This window comes from Planococcus citri, chromosome 5, assembly GCF_950023065.1.
Source record: "Planococcus citri chromosome 5, ihPlaCitr1.1, whole genome shotgun sequence".
NCBI classification, from domain to species: domain Eukaryota; kingdom Metazoa; phylum Arthropoda; class Insecta; order Hemiptera; family Pseudococcidae; genus Planococcus; species Planococcus citri.
The window spans coordinates 50806311-50830501 of record NC_088681.1 but is presented as its reverse complement, the minus strand read 5'-3'; the positions used below and the strand labels follow the sequence as shown (position 1 = coordinate 50830501).

Sequence of the window (24191 nt, the reverse complement as noted above, 5' to 3'; positions counted from 1 at the left end):
TATAGCCATAGTTTTTCAAACCGACCTCACCCATGGCCCCCAGAACCTCCCCCAATAGGTAAAAGTACAAAAAAAATTGTTGGGGGCCTTGGATGGGGTCCAATCAAAAATCTGACGTCATATTCGTGTTCAGCGTCACCAAAAACATACTATACCATGTGTCGCACGAAAAAAACCCTATTTTGAACTTTTACCCCATTTGGGGAGGTGCTGGGGGCCATGGATGGGGTCCAATCCAAAATCTAACGTCATATTCGTGTTCAGCGTTACCAAAAACATACAATTCGATATATCACATACCCAAGATTTTTTTTCGAAAATTTCGCTCCAAATTGGGGGTAGGGGATGCTCCCCCTCCATTAAGAGATCCCATCTCGAAACTTGAATATTTCAAAAAAGCAACAACAGGTACATCTATGGAAATTTGTTCAGAATTTTAAATGGTAGCTCCCACTTACAGCGCCATTTTGAAATTTGAACATACAATTCGAAAGTTCAATTTTCAAATTTTGAAAATTTCAAAATGCTTAAAAGGTTGAAAATTCAATACCCTTTCGAACTGTGAAATCAGTTTTGATCAAAGTATCGTAGTTTTAGAGGAATGCGCTGCTGAAGTTGAGTATCTCGAGACGATGTGAAAATAATGGAACCCCCCCTACCCGCCCCTAAGGGGGACGGGACCAAACTGATTGCGGGTTTCTTACTTACTGGGTAGGTAGATATTGTAAAAAAAAATTGAGCGAAATCGAAAGACATGACTCAAAAAGTAGGTCGAATTGAAATGGAATGACCTACTCGTAATTAAGTAAGGCTTTTTAAAATTGTTTGCAAAAAATGACAATTTTTAGCAACTTGCTAAAAAAAATTTTGGTTTTTGTCAATTTTTGAAAAATGAACTACCTAATTAGGTATGATAATTTTTGGTCGAAAGCAAGACTCTCGCAATTTTAGCAAAAAGTAGGACTTTGTCAATTATCGGCAACTAGACTTTTTTTCAATTTTTCGGTTCAGGTAAAAAGCAAGTCTTTCGACAATTTTTAGGAAAAAATTAGTTTTTTTGGGGGGGATTTTCAATTGTATCTCTCGGGTTGTAGTTTTGTTCAAAAATAAAAAATAAAAAATTCGCACTTTTCAAATGGTTTGGGTGCTACAAGTACATATTTCTGGAATTTTTCTATTTAATTTTTGAATTCTGAAAAGTATTATAAGCAGCATCTTAAATAGCCCGAGCGAAGCGAGGGAAAAAGTTTTGGAAAATTTGTAATTCGACGAGTATAGAATAATATCAATTTTAATGAAAGGATTCGACTCTTCTGATCTCCACATTTTTCAAAATTGGTGAGATAACTTTAATTTTTCAGAGATATTTGAATGAATGTTTTGGAAATTTTCTTGCTTTTCGAGGGAATTTCTATACTATTTTCTTGCTTTCTTGCCACCCATGTCAATTTCTCGCCTTTTTCTTGCTTTCTTGCTATTTTCTTGCCAGCAGACACTCTGCGAATGGAAAATTTAGCTGAACAAAACCCTCAATTTTGCGCAGATTCGCATGTACATAGTATGTAGATAAGAAGCCGAAACTTTAGTTTAGGGGTTTTTCAAAGCACAGATTTAATTTTTGATGGCCAGTTGATCCCAAACCCCCGAAATAGGCTCAAAAAAGAGACGCGCAAAATTGAATTTTTTTGAAAAAAAACAACACTGGTATAAAAGTCAGAATTTTTGGGGACGCATGATTCATTTTTCAACTTTAAAAGGGCACTTGGCCAAAAAAAGAAAATTTCAGAAAATTAAACTGAATAGTCGCAGAAAAAAACATTTTGTTGAAGTTTAGCTCGCTAAATACAAATCTCATAGGTAAATCAATTATTTGAAATTGAATTTTCCAAAACTCGATTTTTTTGAATTTTATAAAAAATGATTTCAGATTTCAAGATGAAAGAGAAATGTTTAAATTTTAGCTAAATCGTCGTAAAAATGGTGAAAACCATGACAATGAAAAAAAATTGATTAAATGGGGCCTTCCTTCAGCCGAAAATATGGTCAAAATGTTTTGTTTTTTTTCTATCGTTCAGGAAAGTTAAAGCATTTTATTACACAGCTTTTTTTCGATAGCACTAAATTAGTAGGTAGGTCTTTTTTTGTTTTTATTTTTATTTTTTTTTTAAAAATTGCTGGAGAATATTTTGAGTATGAACGAATAGAAACAGATTTCAGAAATGTGTACCTAAACTGATCGCAATTGAAATTTGAGTTTATGGTGCATTGTTGTACGACAATTTGATTTTTCTTAGCCCAGTCCAAAAATTTTTTACCTCTTGGAGCACTTTTCTCGAAAGGGAAAAATTTTCGTCTCATTAGAAATTCATTTTTGTAAGAGTTTTGTGTCACAAAAATTTCTGGATACAATACAAATTTATCTAACTAATTGACATATCACTTACCATCATTAATATTACAGCAGATTTCTCCGCTGTATACGATTAGTGCGTAAAGATGTCTTGAAAGTTTATCTTCGGTCATATGTTTATCATTGGAGAGGAATTTGACGTAGAGATCGTCTGGTGAAATCTCACTCGAGAAATCGAATCTATACCGAACTTTATTCACAACATCTATTATGCGAGGTAGGCGGTTTTCCATATCATGACGGAACCATTTAGCGCAGATTCGACAAAATTCGTGTTGTAGGTATCGTTCATGAACAAATGATTCTCCATCTTGCGAAATAATCTCAATAAAATGATGGATCGGAATCGAGAGAAATTCAACTGAATCTCGTAGGTATTCAAAATGCAAAGATAGATGTTCCAAAGCAGCTGGCAACAAATACTCGTAATTGGTATTCTGTGTGATGAAATCATATAATCTGAATACGTCTTTATTGAAATAGGAATCGTCTGAACGCAACCATCGAGTTACAAGGTGTCTGTATGTTTCTTCGTCGATATTCATTTGTAGATAATCCATAGCCATCAACACGGATACGAAATTATCAGATTTTACAACGGAATGTAATTGTTTCCCATATATAATATCAACTATATCGGAAAATGTGTTAGTATCTATCAGTGGGATTTCTATCAAGTCGCTGTTTCTTTCGCAGAAATCTTCGGTGAATAATTTTTCAAAATATTCGGATTTTAAAGCTAACTGCAGTCGGTCTAGGTAGTAAATGTCTTCGTCAACTTTCACCATGATATCTTTGTACTGACTTCGGATCAAGTTTCTGGGACTTTGAGTATCCGCAGTTGCTTCGATTGAATCCTCACCACTCGACATGGTTTTAATTAAGACCAGGTTTTGCTTTCTGAAAAAAAAAAAAAAAAAAAAACCTTAAAGGCAAAAAGAGAAGAGAGAAGATGATAGTAGGTTTTCAAAATCCAAATAATGCAATATTCTTTTACAAACCTATACCAACCTATAATCCTACCTATGCTGTTTTTCAAATTAAGAAAGTACTTAAAATTCGGCGAAAACATTTTGAAAAAAAATAACTATACCTACTGTCAATTTCAAAGAGAAAAAAAAAACCATTGATCTTTTCATCTTTTGACTTGATTAATGCAAAATATGTAGGTACCTACCTATTTGATGAAAAAAATGTGTAAAAACGAATTTTTGCAAAACTAATGTCACGGATACGTGAGAAAGCCCAAAAAACATTAGGTTTAGTTTGTAAGAAATTTTACTTGTTATTCATTCTCGTTTTTACCTCGTTAATAAAAAGACATGAGAAAAGCATTTCATCATTTTATTTCTTCAAATTATTCATTATTTTATCGCGATTTAAGTGCGAATCATTCAATTTTTTTACTCTTGAGTCTCGGACTCAAGACATGGTAGCCAGAGCGCTTTAAAATGTTTTTTAGTGATGGTGTAATCGGCATTTTGTGGTCTTGCCGCGGCATTGTTCATGTGTTTGCTTTTTTGATAGTTTTTCACGCATTTTGCTAACATTCGTATGTATCATAGTTCTCAAAGCATTCGTTTTCACCTCATTCATCATGTCAATTGACACAGCATTGAATCCTGCATTCAACACTTGGTTGGAAAACCTCACATTGTCCACTGTAGCAGTTACAGCAGCGTTGGAAGAAACGCCTGTAAACATCATTTCACTCAACTCCGCATTCGATCAGATGATCACAAACGCATGTGAACTGGAAAAGTTCCGACCTCATTCGAATCATGTACCTGATTATGATTTCTGTACTGCATTACGTCCGTTAGCTTCAGTTAAACGCCTCATTCCAAAGTTAGAAAGAATCACAGGTAGAAAATCATTACCCATTGTTACACAACGTGCTCCGTTATCATTAGACATCACACCGCCGATTTCACCTCAAAAATCATCTGCTATCAACGATCCACCCTCACACACGCTTCCACACATCTATACATCATCCGAATCCGAAACGCCAAATTTGACTTCAGATACACTCGACACAACGCATTCACATACTGTCTCAACGGAATTGCATCATTCATTGGAAGTTTCATTGGAAACAACACATTCACGCACTTCGTTGATTCAACATTCTCATTCGTCTCCAGCTGTACCTGAATCAAAAACACCTACATTCGACTGCATTTCAAATCCTGTGCATCTCTTTTCGCCTGAAACGGAAAAATCACTCATCACATCAGATCAGCTGTCACATTTGCACGTAATTCCAACATCAACGATGATTTCTCCGCCGAGTTCACCTGATCTGATAAAATCAACATCATTTCATCCGGAGTCAATCGAGCCTGATAAATTTGCTCATCATTCGAAAGTATCATCTGTACGTCATCTAGATCCATCTCCGTTGGAATATCAACATAGAATCGATTATGGTTCCATTTCCAGTAAACCATTTGTATTTGATATATTATCAGTGTATTTTAATTGGAATTTTCATTTGAATTTTTCAATTTTATCATTTTATTTGATTGTTAGTGAATTTCAGTGTATTATTCGTTTTAAAGATCGTGATCGTTCATTGACCAATTTGTGTTACTCGGATATGCTCGTTTTTTATTTGTTCGGTTTGTTTCTGTTGTGTTTTTAACACTTCAATCATTTAATCATTAATTCATTTACGATTTTTTTAAAATTTTTTACAATGTAATCATTTAAGTTTGGTTCATATGCAATTTAGCATTTTATATTTTTATTATTCATTTTATTAATTAGTTTTAATTGCATTTAGTTGCAAAATGTTTCATTATCAGTAGAATATTTTTATCATTCTGTTTAGCATTATTTTTCAGTTTGATTGGAATTATCCGATCATTCCTTTTTTCCTTTATTTTTAATTGATAGTTTTTACATTTTGAATTTTGGTTTTAGCATTTAATTCATTTTTTTTTAAATTTGTATTTTTTACATTCAAAATTTTGTGAATTTTTGTCATTTTTTGTATCATTTTAGCATTTTAGCATTTCATTTGATTGGAATAATTGTTCTGATCATTTTTTTTATTTTTTTATTTTCAGTATCAATAGTAGAAATCTCTGTGGATTTCTTTCACTTTATTCATTTACGTTTTCATTTGTATTTTTTTTACTTTTTCAAATTCAGTTTTCATCTTTTCAAATTGTGACATTGTTTTTACTCATTGTGAAATTTAACAATTTTTTTTTAATTTTTTTTTCTCGCGCCCTGAATGTCACGGATACGTGAGAAAGCCCAAAAAACATTAGGTTTAGTTTGTAAGAAATTTTACTTGTTATTCATTCTCGTTTTTACCTCGTTAATAAAAAGACATGAGAAAAGCATTTCATCATTTTATTTCTTCAAATTATTCATTATTTTATCGCGATTTAAGTGCGAATCATTCAATTTTTTTACTCTTGAGTCTCGGACTCAAGACAACTAAGCCATTTGCTAATTTTCAACCGCTGGGTAGAACCTTAAAAGTGAGTTTGGATTTTGATAGAAACGGCCTAGGTTGACGCAGAATTTAAAATTTTATCTATAACTGGCCCATTTTTCCGAAAACTGGTTGAGGGACTAGAGCGAAAAAAATCACGATTTCTTTTAAAATATGTAGGTACTAGGTACCCTCTCTTTGCAGGTCTATGCCTTCCTACCGTGAGTTCAAATCAAAATGAAGGTCTCCATTGAATTTGGTAAAAATTCTCAGAAATTTCTTTTTTGCGATCCACCTTAAGGAGAGTCAGGGAATATTTCATCCGACAGAAAAATATTCAAACCGGACAGTGATAAATCAAGAAAGCTTGCCGAAGTACATCACCAGCCAAAATTTCGGATGCTTAAGGACATTTTTCAATTTTCGATATATTTATATTTTGAAAATCTCAAGGCTAAAAAAATGGGGAAAACTCAAAATTTTACCAAATTGTCCCACAAAGCTAAAATTTTAATGAAAATATACACTATTTTCGAATCCTCGAATCGATTGGAAATGTTTTCACGTCATTTCGGGCAGTTCTGCAGCCTCTAGCAGATTTTTGAAAGTTGAAATTTTCATAAAAAAATTCACCTAATGAAGTTAGAGAGCTAAACTTCGTTTTACAAATACCTGAAGAACTTAAATTTCAACATGCTGAGTTAATTGTAGGAGATTTCAAGTCGTTTTGGAGCCTCTAGCCATATTTCAGAAATTTTCAAATTTTCAAAAAGTTTCAAGAAAACTGTCTGAATTAGTTTTACTACCTAAGTGCCTATGTTTAAAGGTGTACTCCGCACGTTATTGACTCAAGGTTTTTCAAAAGGAGGAAGAGGTTCGACTGAAAATTTATTTGCCGACTGATATTGGGAAAAAATACCAATTTTACCGATTGATATCATATTCATATGACTTATAAAAATTTTCATTTTCTTGTTTTGAATTTTTGGGGCCCAATTGGGATTTTTTCTATCGTAAAACAAAAAACAAATTGACCCGAGCGAAGCAAGGGCGAAAGTTTTTCAAAATTTGATTTCGAGAGGCTAAAAAACGATGTTTTTTTTTAGGAAATTGATTTCAAAAAAAAAAGAGGGCAGGCCTGAGCGAATTGAGGGCAACATTTTTGAAAATTTGTATTTTGAAAGAAGTAAAAACGATGCTTTTTTATGCAAGGAGTTGACTTTTTGGCCTCTGAAATAATTTTAGAATTTGAAAGATTTTTTTAGGATGTTAATTTTGAACAGAAAAAAACAGAAAAAAAAAGATAACATACCCAAGTAAGGGCTAAATCTCTAGAAAATTTAAATGTACTTCGAGAGGCATAAAAACAATACCTTTTTATGGGATAAGTTTATTTTTTCATTTTGAAATCTTAAAATATAAATAATTGTATATATGTACCTATACTTTTTTTTTTTAGAAATTTCAATTTTGAAAAAGAAAAGAAAACAAGCTCGGGTGAAGTGAGGGGTGAGGGTAAAAGCTTTTAAAAATTTGAGTTTTGAAAAGTAAAAAAAAAAAAGTTTTTCTCTCATCACAATCCCTTCTTCTGCCGGGCCCTCAAAAAAGCCTAGGCCCTGGGCCTGGGCACACTGTCCTCTTCGTCCCTCTATCTGGACGGCCCTGGATACACCATACGATATACATAAATGGATAAATAAGTAGGTATTGCTGAAAAAATCGCAAGTTATATAGGCTGTCCCTTTGGATTTTTCTTCTTTTTCTACCCACAATTTACAAATTGATTAAAAATTTACTTCTAAACTGGCCTCTTGAAATTTTAAAGAAACCATCTAAAACGGTTGAGACTCGAGATGGTAGGTACTCAATAATCCCCGATTAAAGTTACAAGAGCCAACGTTCATTTTTGATATTTCCATAGTGGTTTTGAAGTTTCTGGGAAAAATTGAAAAATCACGTTGTGGGCTCCAGAATTACCTTGGTATCTGAAACTAGTATGTAGTTGTTGGTTTGAAAGAATTATACCAACACATTGCGGTTGACTTTACTTGAAAAAATTGAATCCACCCTAGTCCAACTTTTTTGAATTTTTTAGATTTTCAAATGAGAACCTGATTTTGGTAGTAGGGGTTTTAAAACATGCTCTTTCCAGCTACTTAACTTGGTTTTGATTTTTGAACGCAAGAGAACCTTTTTTAATCGTTTTAAAAAATTATGGTTAGAAATTATCCAAGTTTTCGAATTAGTGCATCTATCTGAGAATTAAACTGATGGCAATAAAAACAGCCAAAATACATTTTGAAATTTGACGATAAATTGCCATAGTAGGTACCTAGCATACGAGTTCAGGAGAGACCACAAAATGAAGTTTTTCAAGTGAAATTTAATCAACCAACGAATCAGAATCGTATGTAAAAATTGCTACCAAAGCTATGTGCTTTCGAATCTACAACCGCATTATCTTACCTTCGTAGAGAACTTTTTGATATCTTGAAGGTAAATCTTGTATGTACTTTGTATTGCAGTTCGTTTTTGTTATTAAAATTGCATATGAAAAATTTCCAAGGTAGGTGCGTGATATTTGTGATAGAAACTAAATATTTTAAATAAAAAACAACACGAATTCGAAAAACAATCTTGGAGATTATATTCTATAACAAAATAAAAGTCATACATACTAGTACAAAACGAAATCATAAAACTGCAATATTGAAAAATTAATACTTGACCATTAATTCTAGGATTATGAATACCTATCATGATATCATACGGAAGCCTTTGATCACTGTCCCATTTGTGATAGAAACTAAATATTTTAAATGAAAAACAATACACGAATTCGAAAAACAATCTTGGAGATTATATTCTAACAAAATAAACGTCATACATACTAGTACAAAACGAAATTATAAAACTGCAATATTGAAATATCAATACTTAACCATTAATTCTAGGATTATGAATACCTATCATGATATTATACGGAAGCCTTTGACGACTGTCCCATGCAGATTCCTCGCATTCAAAAGGCCATTCTTTTTTCAGTTCCCACGTTCTTTGTGTTCTGGATAACTTGTAGAGTTTATTATTGATTACAAATAACACTTTATCAGACTTATTCTGATGAATGATCCTCTGTTCTTTAACTACACGGGTGTAATCATACGGTAATGAACGATCCTCTTGCCAACCAGCTTCCCGATGGAGTTCGTATAAAGTATCGCTGAATAACGCAGCCAAACCATGACCGTTGAGAAAAACCACGCTATATAGAGTTCTATATCCTTCGTCAAAACTCTCGTCTGATTCGCGACGACTTAAACTGGGCAGATTAGGGCCAAGACACCACAAATTTTGCTGAAAATCGTAAACGTCTACAACGTAATTGGTCGTCGTTTCGGTGTGCGTACTCTTATACATCCTGTACAATTGATTTCCATCACTAGCAAAACAAACTTCGTATTTACCCGGCAAACAAGTTGAAATTTGCATCCAACGGTTGAACTCGAACGAATATTTCAATACTTCGCCATCTTCGAAGCAGCAGTAAATCGCATTGCAGCAATTTAACAAGGTGAATTCTAATGGTACTCGGTAAGGGGGAATTGCAATACGTTTTTTTCTATTTTTGGACATTCGTATTAGATCACACGCCAACGAGGATAATTTTTTTGACGAAAAATTATAAGCGTGAAAATAGTAGTTTTCGGATACTGTACAAAGTATGAATAAATTATCGTTGATCATGGTAGCTGACATGAGATATTCGAAGATACGCGTATCAACATCGTTATATCCTGGTTCTACGTCTAGTACTTGTACATTTTCGAAAAGTCGAAATGATACGATTTCATCCCATTCGGAGTTTAGAATGCTGAATAGTCCTCCTATATTCGATGTGATAAATACCGGTTGCTCGATTCTCCGTTTTTTTATTTTATTCTCAGGAGACAGTGCGAAAGGAAGCACTGAAGTTGAAGACAGAATTTCCCAAAGCTTGTTTTTAACGAAATCTAGCGAGCACTGGCTAAAATCAACACGATTTGCGATAGAATCATCGCCATCGTTTATTAGACGTTTTCGTTTTATGGCGGAAGCAATTCGAGGCATAAGGCGATATCGATTTTCTACATCATGTACAACCCACAGCGAACATATATCCAAGATTTTGCCCGGATCATCAACATGAAAATCATACGACATCAACACATTCTCCAGACTGTCACAAGATATCGTACACAATATTTCAACGTCAACCTGTGGCCATTTCATCAAGTATTTAACTAGGTAGACGATATGTAGAGATTCGTATCCGATATTTCTGCGAGTAAACGTCAATACTTCGACATCATCACTGGAACTTACATATGTTGAATTAGAGATTAACCAATCCGCGCACTTTTTCATTACTTTTTCTATTTTATATGTTTCGCTCGCTTTTAACACTCGCAAGATGTTATCTTCCGTAAACATAATATGCTCATCTTGAATAATGTAACGAACAATGAACTTGAATGTCTCTTGATCAATTTTATCGAACAAATACGCTTCATTTTCTTTCACATGGGTTTCTCCAGGCAGAGTGATCGCTGCGAAGAAATCTGCAAATAGTGGCAAGTTGTCAACTTCAGGCCACGAATCCACAATACATTTATAGGTATAGATAATATCGATGCAAATGTTTGTACTCGACGTTTTCATGAGTGAACTTCATTACTTCACTTTTATCTTTAGGGCATAAGTCTTTATAATGAATCTCCATCAATGAACGACAGAGGTGTTTCATACTGCCAATTTTTAAAATGTGAACAGCTTTGAATACTCGAAAAATCGTGTCAGATGTGAGTTGTTCTTTTTCCAAGTAGATATAATCGATTATAATATCGAATTCTGCCGAATCGACTTCGTTAATGAAATATATTTTATCTTTACTTGGAGGGGCTGGTACTCCTTCACATTGCGCAGTTATTTCAGAGTACTCGATGGATAAAATTTCCTTGAAGTATGCAGAATGTGATTTCAGTACAGACCGATGAAGTTTATAAATCTTATCGCCAACGCTGACTGTAATATCATACAAGTAACTGTTTCTAAAAAACGTTTTCAATTTTGAATTCCCGTAGTTGTAAAATTGGTAATCGTATTCATGATAGCCACTGCGTACACTATCGTCCTTTTCATTTTCCAACTTCTCCGATGTGTCCAAAGTATCTGCAAAAACACACACACACGCACATGATAGATAAAATAGTAACGAGAATATTTTGCTTGACCAGGCAACTCATTCAATTTGATTTTTTGAAACCCACCAAATAATAAAGTAATGAGTCCCCAGTAAGTAATTCAAAATGCTATACGATTTCTATAAAATGTCACTTACCTAACATTGGACACTGTACTTCTCCAAAAGACATCAAGCCGTTGTATAAATATCTCGAAACGATATCCTGGTTAGCAATCGCATCGTTAGTAGACAAAGATAAGTTTAAATCTTCTGAAATAATGTCATTTGAAAGGACAAATCTGTATCTCATCGCATTAATAATATCTGTCGTGTGCATCAATCGGGTTTCCGTATCATGGCAGATCCATTTGGCGCAAATTTTACTAAATTTCTCAAATCCACGGTTACAATTACTCGATGAATATCTATACGTTGGACGTTTCTTGATTATTTGCAGGAAATGATCTAACTTTATGCAAAGAAATTCGTCCAAATCTGATATCTTTTCCTTCAACAATTCCAAATGATGAGACAGATGTTCAAAAACAAATGGTAACAAAGACTCAAATTTTGGATCTTCGGCGATGAAAAAATACAATTTGAATGTATCATTATTCAATGAATCCTGTCCTAGCTGTTTAGCTACGAAGCGCTCATAAGTATATGAGTTGATATGCATCTGTAGGTAATCCATAGCCATCAACAACGATACAAAATTGTCAGGTTTAATGACGTTCGTCAATTTTTCGCCATATATGATATCGACTACGGCGGAAAATGTGTCTGTATCCATCAATGGGAGTTCTATCAAATCGCTGTTTTTTTCGATGTAATCGTCGATGAATAATTTTTCAAAGTATCCTGATTTTAAAGCCAGTTGTAGCCGGTCCAGGTAATAAACGTCGTCGTCAACTTTGATCATAATATCTTTGTATTGACTTCTGATCAGGTTTTTTGGTCTAGGATTATCAGCTTGAGCTGTAGTCGGGCTTTCGGAACCGGTGCTCATGATTTCGACTCTGGTAGGTATTTCGTTCTGAAAAAAGAAAAAATATCTAATTTAATATTGGGTTTAAAAAACTAAAAATGTAGGTAGATATATATTATCTAATATCTACTTAGTTTGAAACATAAGCGAGAAAAAAGTATTTGAGAAATAAGTATAGGTAAGTATTGCAACCCACAAAAAATTTCTCGAACCAGGCAAAGTTCCATTTTAAAAAAAAAAACGTAAAAATACATCACCAGCCAAAATTTTCAAGACCAGAATGCATAATTCGATTTTTGATGAATTTTAAAAAATTAATTTTTAGTTAAAAATGTGAAAAAAATTAAAAATCTATCGTGTTGTCGCAGAACGCTGAAATTTGGCATGTATTATCTATCCATTTCTGATACCTCAATTCAATTAGAAATGCTTTTGAATTACTTTGAGCAGTTCTGGAGCCTTCAGTAGATTTTCAATTTGGAAGATAAAATTCACTTTATACCCCAATTTCAACGTGCTGAGTCGATTGAACGTGGTTTCAAGCCATTCTGCAGTCTCCAGCCATATTCTGAAAATCCCATACGAGTTAAAATTCATTTGAACTCGTTTTATACGACATGTTTTTTTTCACAATGTGGAATTCCTAAAAGAACCGCTTGACATCAACTTTAATTGACTCAGTATACCTATTGAAATAATTGGAGCATAAAGTGAATTTTTCTCACAACTTCTTTGGAAGAGATTTTTGTGGAAATTACAACTTTCAAAATCTGCGAAGTCCCCAGAACTGGTCTAAAAACGTTTGAAACCGTTTCCAATCAACTTGTGGCGTTGTAAGATCGAAATTAGGGTACCATACATACAAAATTTCAGCTCTCTACGTTAGTTCAGTGAAATTGTGATTTTTCCAATTTTTGGCCATATTTTATTTATAAAAAATTCACCAAAAATCCAAAAATGCATTTTGTCAAAGTGACGTGTTTTTTACATGGTCTTTCCATTTACCTTTGTCTTCAACAATTTTCAGCCAATTGAGATACCTTCGTTAAGAAAAAAATCAATTTTTTGGAGAAAAAAACTTTTAGCTACAATCATTTGAAAATTTACCAAAAATTCCAAATTTTTATCGAAAAATGCATTTTGACAAAGTGAAGTGTTTTTTTCATAGTCTTTCCATTTACCTTTGTCTTCAACAATTTTCAGCCAATTGAGATACCTTATTCGTTGAAAAAAAATTCGATTTTTTGGAGAAAAAAACTTTTAGCTACAATCATTTGAAAATTTACCAAAAATTGCAAATTTATCAACTTTTCCTCGGTAGGTAGGTACCTACTTCAAGAGCAAAACCACTTCGAAAAAAATAATAATTTCGCTGCTGCACAGCTAGATTCAAAAATTCATAATTGAAATTTTTTATCCTGTCCAAAAAAAAAAATTTGATGGATTGATCAGGTTGAAAAAATTTGCGAAAAGTTCTACGAAGAAATTGAAGACCGAAAAAATGACAAACGATGCAAATTCCTATGAAAAACTAACATGAAGGAAGTATAATACATACTTACCTAATCAATTTTCTTTCAACAGCTTCGTTTTCAAGATAAATAGAAGTTAAAAATAAAATAAAAACAGAAATTTCCATTTGAATCAATGTGAATTCTTTCGTCACAAAAATTAATTTTTGGTAAAAAACAAAAATTCAGCAAAAAATAAAAAATAAACTCGAAGTATTGTACAATTAGTAAAGAATCAGATTTCCCAACCTCAGAAAAATGAAGTCGAATCCTTCATTTATTCTGAGTGTTGGGAAAGCAGGATGTTCGTAGTTTCAATGAGACAATAGCTCAACTTTTCTCAACGATGACGGAAGTTTAAAGCTACCTATACTTAATTTGAAACTTTGGAAAAGTGATAGGTCATTGTGCTCTCAACGGATGTTGAGATCTCATTTTGAAAATCAATTTGGGGAATTTTTAAAAAACAGTTTCCAGTTCGAATTCGAGCTTTCAAATTTTAAATACGAGTAAGTAGGTAGTAAGTAGGTACCTACTGTTTTCCAATCTCGTACTCGTTTTCTTTACTTTATACTTAGATCTTCGCCAAACCTTACAAATTTTCAGAATTTTATACAAGGGATTTGCAAAATGCGAAAAAATTACGAAACCCACCTCTAACTTGATTTATGAAGGAAATTGTGGTAATTACATATCACTAAACCACATCAACAAAAAATCACGTAAATATAAATAAATGAACAAAATCTGAGGACCCAACACATGTAAATGGAGAAATATTGTTAAATAACTAAATTGAATAGGTAAAGTACATACTTGTGAAATTGTAATGATAAATGACGAATCGAAACTCAAACTTTCAACATTTGACAACAACCAGAAACAGAAACATACCACGTGTAATTCACTCTGAAATAATTAAAGTCACACACATTGTATAAAATTATTGCTTCTCACAATACTTAGATGCGAAAAGTTGTCGCAGACTAGAGAGAACACGAAGATGATTTTTTTTTTTGGTGTGAAGAGTAAGCTTGACCTTATCAACCGAATCGAATAGTTTCTAAAAAACGAAAATTTCGCAAACAAAAAACACGTCACTTAGAAAATTTTCCAATTTGGACCTAATTTTATCTTCTCTGGGCCCATCAATGGTCACTTTAAGTAGGCTGCAAGTAACTACTTAATCGTAAATTCAACATATTATTTTTGAAGAAATTAGCTCAATTTATAGGCATTAGGCAACATTTTGTAAGATTACAAATCCGGTACTTCAAAATTCAAAATTCACAGTCGAAAATTTTGTGTTTAGACCCATTTTCTGTTGAATAACTAGAGAAAGAACTCAAAGAAGTAATTTCGTAATTTGTTTGGTTATAATTCGCTTGAAAGAAGTTGAAATTACTTTCAAATGGTATCTACCTATAAAATTATTCTTAAAATGAATGATTAATGTACATTCGAGATCAGGAATTCTTGAAGCTTTTTCTCATCCCCTTGTCTCAAAAAATTGTCCAACTACCTATCTAAATATTTAAGCAGATCACTATTAACATCGATCTAATTACTAACCAAATTCGTAAAACACATAATTTATAATAAAATAAATATCCACTATTTTCTAAATTAGAAGTAAATCAGTATAGGTACGTAGGTGGTGCACTTACATGTAAATTATGAGCGTTGAACTGATGATTCGGTGACTGATGAAAAACAAACGATATTTCACCACTAAACTCGAACTGGTTTGAGAACAATTTATTATCAGTTCTCTAATTAGCAATAAGTTATTATTGTGAGTAGATATTAGGCAATGAAATATTCCTAATAATTGAAAGTTAATTCAGCAAAAATCTGTCAAACACAAACACTGCTACAAGTTGCAAAGTGAGACAAGTACAATATAGCAATAGCGTAGATAACCAATCCCCTCTTTCACTTATTTTACACGCAAATACGAGCACATTGTGCTAGTCAGCTGATGATAATAATGGTAGTACTTTTGGTACACACATACACAGCTACACACTAGTCTTCCATCTCTTTCAGTTTCACAGATAACAGCTTCCCCTTTCCTCGTTTTCTACCCTTTGCTTTGCGATGACTATCCACACCTATCCATCTACCATAACAGCAGCGCTTCAGTCTTCAGGTAGAGCATAAATATTTTCTACCTGATAAAAACCTCGTCGTTTGCTCGTTAGATAAGTGTACTTTATTTTATTTTTTCACCATGCTATGTACACGATTTGAATAAATATTCTGAAAGCAACTTCGAAGTATGATCTTGTGGTTCAATTTTTGTAACCAGTCTGACCAGTCAACTTCATAAGATGCTTCAACTTCGATATACTGTGTGTACTTATGTAGCACGAACAATTAGGTAGTCACATTTTCACGTAACCGAGGATCAACTAGATAATTTGCATTTATTCTTATCAACAATAAACTATACACATAAGTATGTACGACTCGTAACTTCATCTACAGGGTATAGGTACTATAGGTATAGATTAACCAATCATGGAACGAAAAAATCGTAACTTGAAATGAAAACAAGCAGAAGAGTAATTATTTTAGAGCTTAAATGGTTATTAAAAGTCACAACCGAGTTCTAATAACTTTTTAACATCAAGTATTTGCAAAGTTTAAAATGCATTCAATTGATTACACGATCAATGATCATTTTCTTCGACTTTTACACAATATGGCTTCATACTAATTCCTCGTTACGGATGCGATGAGCTCGCCTTGAAACCGTAAATCAAAAATATCAAAAGTAGATAACTCATTTAAAATTCAAAAGTGCAAAAATGTTAGTTTTTTCAGAACACATCACACTTTATTAAAACATTGCAAGTCGAGTGCAAATATGTAAAAATTGTGTTTTTAAAATTCCTACATAAAACGTGACCGGTGTACGAACATTTTCTAACAAGAAAAAAATCTTCGAATTTCATCAAAATGTGAAAAAACCAACACAATAATAATTTTAATGCACATCCCACATTGCCCAGTTATGTTATTCGGGCATTTTTTCTCATCTTGAATGATGCATTTTACACTTGTTGTTATTGCTTCTTCGATCATGTTTTTCGTGACGCACTTTCATGCAATTACTTAGTGCTAAAGTGCCAGTAGATTCAACTGATTTTTTTTATATTCTCGAAGGCATATGGATCAAATTCATAATCGAATGAATATAAATCACAGTCGTACATATGAACATTTTAAAATTGCACAATATTGCACACTCATTTCATTAAAATGTAATAATCTCTGAATGAAAACTTACCGGTTACGATGAGATGAAATGGTTAGCCACCGAGAAACTTTATTTACGAGTATCACTGATATTGAATAACGATACCGGCATTCAAATTGAAATTCACTGTAGATTTAAAATACTTAAAAGTACTTGAAATATTGTTAAATTCGCGATTTCAACGTTCAACAAATTCGATAGAATAAAACCTTTCAATAATTGCAATGTTACAAACACGAAAGATAAACATAAATAAAAACATTGCAATGCAATGCGCAATGCGATGCAATATTTAGGCACTCGAGTGAACAGCGTGAACAGCTGTTGAGCTGTATCATTTGGCTTGTCACACTGGATTTCCGACTGGATTCTCGTCTCTCGAAGGAAAGAATTCCTTTATCCTCCTGCTGTTTCATAGTTCGGCAATAATATTGACGGTAATGGTGGTTTAGTGGCCTAATCACTTATCTGAATGCTTGAAGTGGAGCATGGAATGAATATTGGATTAATTAATACTTACTCGTACAACACAAAAGTATCGCAATTATTATTGTTAGGTAATTGTTTTACCAGTTGAATGTTTTTATGATTTCAACATTGACTGCAGAATAAGAAATTGAATTGCCATTGCGACCATATGCAATTTTCAATGGTCATGGATAGGGATAGCTCATGATTTTATTATGGAATTTGAAATTGATCAGCTAAATAACCTAAATAGGTAGTTTGACTTCGTAGCCTCATAGGTAACAATAACATACCCTGTCCCTATATAATAAAATCTTAAAGCTAAATTTTTTATTTTCAATCACCGAATTGCTAATCATCATAAATTAAAATTTGAATGTTCCTGAGAACTGATTCATAATACCTAAAACAATATTTAGAAATAAAATAAAGGAAGGTATGTATGTAATTCACAAAATATAAATTCGTTGAACAATTCAATATGTACCTACCCAACTGAATCAGGCGCAGGGAAATACATCGAGAACCTCAAAATACTTCATCGCTGAAAAGTTCAGACGCTGAAATTCATTTTTCGGTTCTTGGAGAATTTATGAAAATTCAAATTTAACCATTTCTCATGAAAAAAATCAAAATATTCGTAGATCAAAAACTAATGTAAAAGGTTGAGAAATTCGATTTAGGTATACTTATTACTTACCTACTATATTTTCGACTTGCGAAAAGTCGATTGGTGGAGGATCCGAACCGTTCTGGAGCCTCCAGTAAATTTTCGGATTCTTCAGTTCTTGAAAAATGGAATAAATGAATAGAGTGAAAAAGAAATTCTGCTGCGCCTGTAAACTCGAAAATACCACCTTAGTGACCCTTCCGATCGATTTGGACACAAATTTGTAAAATAATGTTATGCTTGATCAAAACAAACTTTTCTTCAGCGATTATTTCAGAGCATTTAAAAAAAAACTGGAGCATTGTAAAATCTGCTAGAGGCTTCAGAAAAGTTCTAAATCATCATCAATCGACTCGACTCAGAGTTTGGGGAGGTCAAAAATAAGATACCTACCTACTTACTGACCAAATTACAACTTTACTCGTGAATTTTAGCACCTGAAATTTTCACTGGTGTATTTTGGAATCTTCTTTCGATTCTCCTTCGTTCAGTTCAAAAATGTTGGTGCTGGTTGAGATATTTCCCTTCGAGCCCAAACCAGATAGGGAAGGGGGAATTTGAGGAGTTCCCCTCCAGCACGTTTTTTTTTCTTTCAGGAACTTCGCATATTGGTCTTTTGAGAAAAAATGAGGAATTCTCACAAGGGAACCTCTTGAGGTGTCACACTCCGATTTGAACGGGACCGAGATTTTTGGAAAGAGCATAGTCTAAAACCCCCAAAACCAAATTTTCAGCTGTCCAAGTTCATTTTTCGATTTTTGGCGAATTTTTGAAAATTCAAAATTGACTGTTTTTGGCGATTTATGCTTTTTTTTTTAAAGTACGTACTTGATCAGTAAGAATGGTCAAAATAAGTCCCAAAACTAATATTAATTACCCAAATTTAAATTTCACCATTTCCAGCCATTCTGGAGCCTCCAGCGCGATTTTTCAATTTCTCCCGAATTTTGAATTTGCTTCAGAAGGCGTGAATATGCAGTTGGGCAGCTAAAAATCGAGTTGTGTATTACACTCAACCTGTTTAACGAGTTTATCCACATTTGGGCCGATTTTGAGAGTGACACCTCAAAAGTGGCTTTTTGATCAGCTTTTTTCAAAATTAAAAAATCCAAAAAACCAAAAGATAACCCTTTGTGAGGAAATTTTTGAAATTTGCGCGAATCGCTGTATTTTGTCCGTAACTAACCCCCCAAATCCAAATTTCACAATTTCCAGCCATTCTGGAGCCTCCAGCGCGATTTTTCAATTTCTCCAGAATTTTGAATTTGCTTCAGAAGGCGTGAATATGCAGTTGGGCAGCTAAAAATCGAGTTGTGTATTACACTCGACCTGTTTAACGAGTTTATCCACATTTGAGGCGATTTTGAGAGTGACACCTCAAGAGTGGTTTTTTGAAGTGTCACTCTCAAAATCGGCTTCAATGTGGATAAACTCGTTAAACAGGTCGAGTGTAATACACAACTCGATTTTTAGCTGTCCAACTGCATATTCACGCCTTCTGAAGCAAATTCAAAATTCTGGAGAAATTGAAAAATCGCGCTGGAGGCTCCAGAATGACTGGAAATGGTGAAATTTGGATTTGGGTAATTAATATTAGTTTTGGGACTTATTTTGACCATTTTTACTGATCAAGTACGTACTTTTGAGAAAAAATCATAAATCGCCAAAAACAGTCAATTTTGAATTTTCAAAAATTCCCCAAAAATCGAAAAATGAACTTGGACAGCTGAAAATTTGGTTTTGGGGGTTTTAGATTATGTTCTTTCCAAAAATCGCGGTCCCGTTCAAATCGGAGTGAGACACCTCAAGAGGTTCCCGTGTCAGTAACGATTGAATAATGAAATAAAACGACAACCAAAAATTGAAGGGGAGCCTCTTATTTACTTTTCCAGGGCCAAGATTTCCTTTTCACGGCCCTGTTTTCCTCATTATAATTATATTAAATTTTGAATTTTTCAAAAAAATTATATTTTATGAATTAGGTAATATCAACTATTTGATTATTAAAATCCGTTTTTTATAAGTATAGTTCGGTAGGTGCACGAATTTTGAATTTCAAAATGAGAGCTGCGCAAAAAAATTACATGGTTCAAATTGCAAACAATTTTTTATTTGAGAAGGGGGGGGGCTTTGGCGTCGGTACTGGGAGCTATAAGTAATCATCTCTATACTCTAACAATGCTCTATCCTTTGGCATAATACTAGTAGTTAATTTTCGCTGCTTTTTGTCTGCATAGAACTACTCTTACGGTTTCCTCAGCCCTAGCTCTAAGGTTTTTACAGAGGAGGGAAAGGAGAAAGGGAAGTGCTAAGGACTAAGGAGGGTTGTCTTCGATTCTTTTTCTTGGAAAATTGGCGAAAGGATTCGATAAAAATTTATAAGAGGGCCTCAAAAAGAGTACAGGAGTAATTTTGGGCTCCTGGCCCTGACTCAAACCATCACTTTTCTACCGGGGTTTAAAATTTTAAAATTTACATTATAAATAAAAAATAAATTAAAAAAATTGCGATGATTTGGCATTTGGCATATTATTTCCACATAGCCTAACGTCAAACTTTCATGATGCTGAAGTTGATATGTACCTATTTCGATTTTTTGGAGCAATTTTTCAATTTTCACATAATGTAGAAATTTTGAAAAATTGGACATTCATTTGTCGGCGTTGGTAGCATTTCTAATCCTATCATATTATTTGGGAATTTGAATACATACAGTGAGACTATAGCCCACGGTGAAATTTTCAGCATGCTGAAGTTAATATTATTTAAACTGTAATACTTACATGGCGATTTTTTTGATTTTATTCTCAAAAAATTTTTGAAAAATTACTACTTACCTACCAATGAGGAAATTTTACCGCCGACTTGTCTAATTATAACTATTCAAATGACAGATTAACATAGGAGGTTTGGGTACGCAACCTGTGCCAATTATTTTTGAATAATTTTTCAAAATTGCTATGCGAAAAACGAAAAATTGCTCCACAAATTGAAATCGGCGAATGTCACCTGAGGCACCTCCCTTGTTAGAAATACGAACATAATTTTTGACATTCTTCCACTTTTTTTTTTAGGTAATTTGCCCAACTGTTGCGTTGGGTCCCAAATCGTATCATGTTTGTTAGTCATGCAAACTTCTAATAAGCTGAAAAAAAACCAAACATAGTTTTTTACTTCTATTTTTTAAAAAATTTATTACTTGGAAAGAACGCGGCGATTGGTTCAAGCCTGGGATCCAAAATTTTTCTTGCAGTTTTCTAAAGTACCTATCCCTGAAACTTTTTATCGAACCCCCGTCCGAATCCCCCCCCCCGGAAAAAGTCAATGACGACCCATCGTAGGAGCCAAGAGGTGCTCTAACGTCGGAACTGAATGCTCTGATCAGCTCTAATAACGCTGCATTATCCTTTGGTAGGTATAATTTTCGCTGATTTTGGCTGCACACGTAGGGCTATTGTTTCACCAGCCCTGTCCAAGTTTTTTTTTTTTTAAGGGGAGAAAGAGAGCTACCTACTTTTGCGTCAAGACCAGGTGCGCTGGCCTGCTCTAACGATGCTCTATCCTCTCAATGGGGTCTTCCCTCTCCCACCTGACTTGAAATTGGCAGGGCCAACGAAATTCGTCTATTTTAAAAACGATGCAGATAATTTTTTTATAGTCATTATGTATTTAGATTACTTATTAAAAATGCGAGAATTTGCTTTTAATACCTCCTGCAATTTTTTTCTGAGATCTGATCAGATTCAATCAGGCCTCCCTTATTAAATGTGATCAGACCCGAACAGATCTAATCTGATTAAATGAAACTTTGATTTAGCTAGACCTGGGGTCAGATCAATTTATAATTAGATCCATAAAATGTCAGGACCTGATGAAATGCAATCATTTCCCCTGCAAAAAACACATAACTGATAACCGCCCTCCTCCCCCCATTTGATGAAAATTAAGAAAACCACTCAATAAAATCATATTTTGGCCTCCTACTTCCAAAATAATCGCACTGAAGGTTCAAAACATTTTTTCCTGCTGGTTAACCTTTTGAGTCCAATTTTATTAAAAATCCGTCAACGGTTTATTTAATTATTTCAACCTTCTCCGCACCTTTTGACATAATTATAGAAACGAGCAAGTACATGATTACCTATCAAATCGTGAAAATTCTACAAATTGCGTACTTTTCCACTTATTTCGTACCCGGAAGATATTCGTTGTATCAATTTCCACTTAAACTTTCGGATATCAATCTAACAGAAGATATAATGATTTACCTCGACTTTAGCCTCTCATACACTACCATGATAACCCCCTTTACCATGAACTCATCCTGGAAACAATTGAAAAAACTTCAGCTCACTATTATTATAACAACCGAAACTATAGTACAACAAGTTCTACAAACTACACGATAGTATAGAACAAAGCTAGTTATCTCAAAAAAGATAAATTTTTTCCTACTCGTAAAAACACTGCGAAAAAAAATCACAATAGTCGGTATTCGATAAAAATAACTTCGTTTCAAAGGACGAAAAATAAAACAATACGACGACGAACTTTAGATATGCTACATTTATACGTGTACTCAAACCTATAAAATTTATCATACTATAGTACCATAAGCAAAGTATTGAGTATAGTTGTGTTATAAGTCAGCATCGTATTCGCATCGCATAGCATCGGTTTTAAAAAAACACGTAAATACGTACAGAATTCGAATGAGGCAAGACAATCGTCGTAAACGCTTTTATGAAAAAAACGAACGCGCTCCGAGCTCAAAAAACTATAGTGACTTGGCACATTTTAATTAGAACACACATATTCTGGCTTATAGTATGTGTATGTCTCTTCTCGCGTCTCTCTTGTGTCGCATCATCGCATCCAACCAGCTAAATAAACTACCCGCCATCGTCGCTCCGTTCAAAATACCATATGATGAAACATATGTGAAATGATTTAATTCATTTTCTTGATGAGTTAATTGTACCTATATGTACGTATACGTACCATTTTTTGTTTTTGTCACCTTTCGCTCTCGACATAAATACCTGTTCAATTTTTCTAAATAATACTGATGAGTCGTGAGGTGCGCGTGTATCGTTCGCGCATCTTGTACTAACTCGAGCTTATGCCACAATTTTTGAATATCTTGTTGCAAAAAAGTGATCCGAATTTGAGCTGGGGTTTCGATATAGTCGGTGGACGCGAATATGGATTACCTTTAACTATATGCCAGGTATGTAATTGTGTTGTAATACTGTTGATAATATTGATCGTGATGATTGCAGTTTTCTTATTTTTCTGTGAAGTGTGAGGTTTGGAATAGACGTGAGATGGCTTAAATTAGATATAGCCTACTTATTTTGTGTTTAGCATACTACGAAGTTCATTCTACCCGGCTTATTTCTTGTTCAACTGCGTCACTTCGCTCATCAGTGTTTTCGAGTGTTGATAGTACAAAGTGTTTTGATGACATTTATATTTATTTATGTACTTGTATGTACATCCAATTTATGATGAGATAGGATAATTAGGGCATAATTTTGTAGAATAAAGGGCTGAATAGGGGTTATTTAAAATTTGGTAAGCTGGAAAGGAAACCACCAGGTAGATAGGTACATCATCAAATTGACACATTATTTGGTACATTATAGATCTAGGTACTCATCGCATTCAAAATTCAAGAATAGGTAGTACTGTTTCTATTTTGTTGTTTTCACAATCGGAATGTCATCACCAAAGCTGATTTTCAACAACGGAAGTTTCATCATTTCACACACTCATACTTATTAACGCTCATTCGTAACTGTCTTTTGGCTGACTGTGTTTAAAATCCAATAAATTACAAATACAATCCCCAAGGAACTCGAAAACTGTCAAAAGAAGTTTGAAAAACGTGTTGTCGAAGTAATAAAATGAACACGTAGGAGATGCCAATTTATAAATTTATGACTTGTAATTTGGAAAAATTCAAAATTTGCGTAGGTAATTGGAGCAAGGAATTGATTATAAAATAAGCAACGTCCTCGAGATAATTTTTTTATGGTATAGCTAAAATCATTTTTAAAACATCAGTTTTATTTGAAAAAAACTCGGGAATTTACTCGTCATAAACTGTATCGAAAATTATTATAAAATACCTGAACATTGAAAAAAAAAAAAAAAAATGCTAAAAGTGATGAAAAAATTGATCAGATTATTAGAAAATTA

General features: G+C 33.5%; 2 protein-coding genes across 12 annotated transcripts in view; one reads left to right on the top strand and one right to left on the bottom strand.

Moving 5' to 3' along the window:
• The window catches only part of LOC135849170 (uncharacterized), a 91184-nt gene extending 73899 nt beyond the window's left edge, over positions 1–17285 (bottom strand). For 3 of the 7 annotated variants that reach the window (XM_065369449.1, XM_065369452.1, XM_065369450.1), the window contains exon 1: positions 16880–17285. Coding sequence is in view for 2 of the 7 variants with exons in the window: in XM_065369446.1 (XP_065225518.1) it covers positions 2445–3282 (838 nt within the window). In the remaining 5 variants the exon portion in view is untranslated. Of the gene's footprint in view, positions 1–2444; positions 3311–14400; positions 14547–16879 lie in introns of those variants that run through there. The other 4 variants (XM_065369446.1, XM_065369447.1, XM_065369444.1 and 1 more) reach the window with 4 other exon arrangements.
• Positions 17286–22677: 5392 nt separating this feature from the next.
• Positions 22678–24191, top strand: part of LOC135846364 (uncharacterized) — a 130438-nt gene continuing 128924 nt past the window's right edge. Inside the window, exon 1 of one of the 5 annotated variants that reach the window (XM_065365411.1) lies at positions 22678–23217. In XM_065365411.1, the coding sequence (XP_065221483.1) occupies positions 23110–23217 (108 nt within the window). In that variant the 5' untranslated portion in view covers positions 22678–23109. The remainder of the gene's footprint in view (positions 23218–24191) is intronic. The other 4 variants (XM_065365409.1, XM_065365407.1, XM_065365408.1 and 1 more) reach the window with 4 other exon arrangements.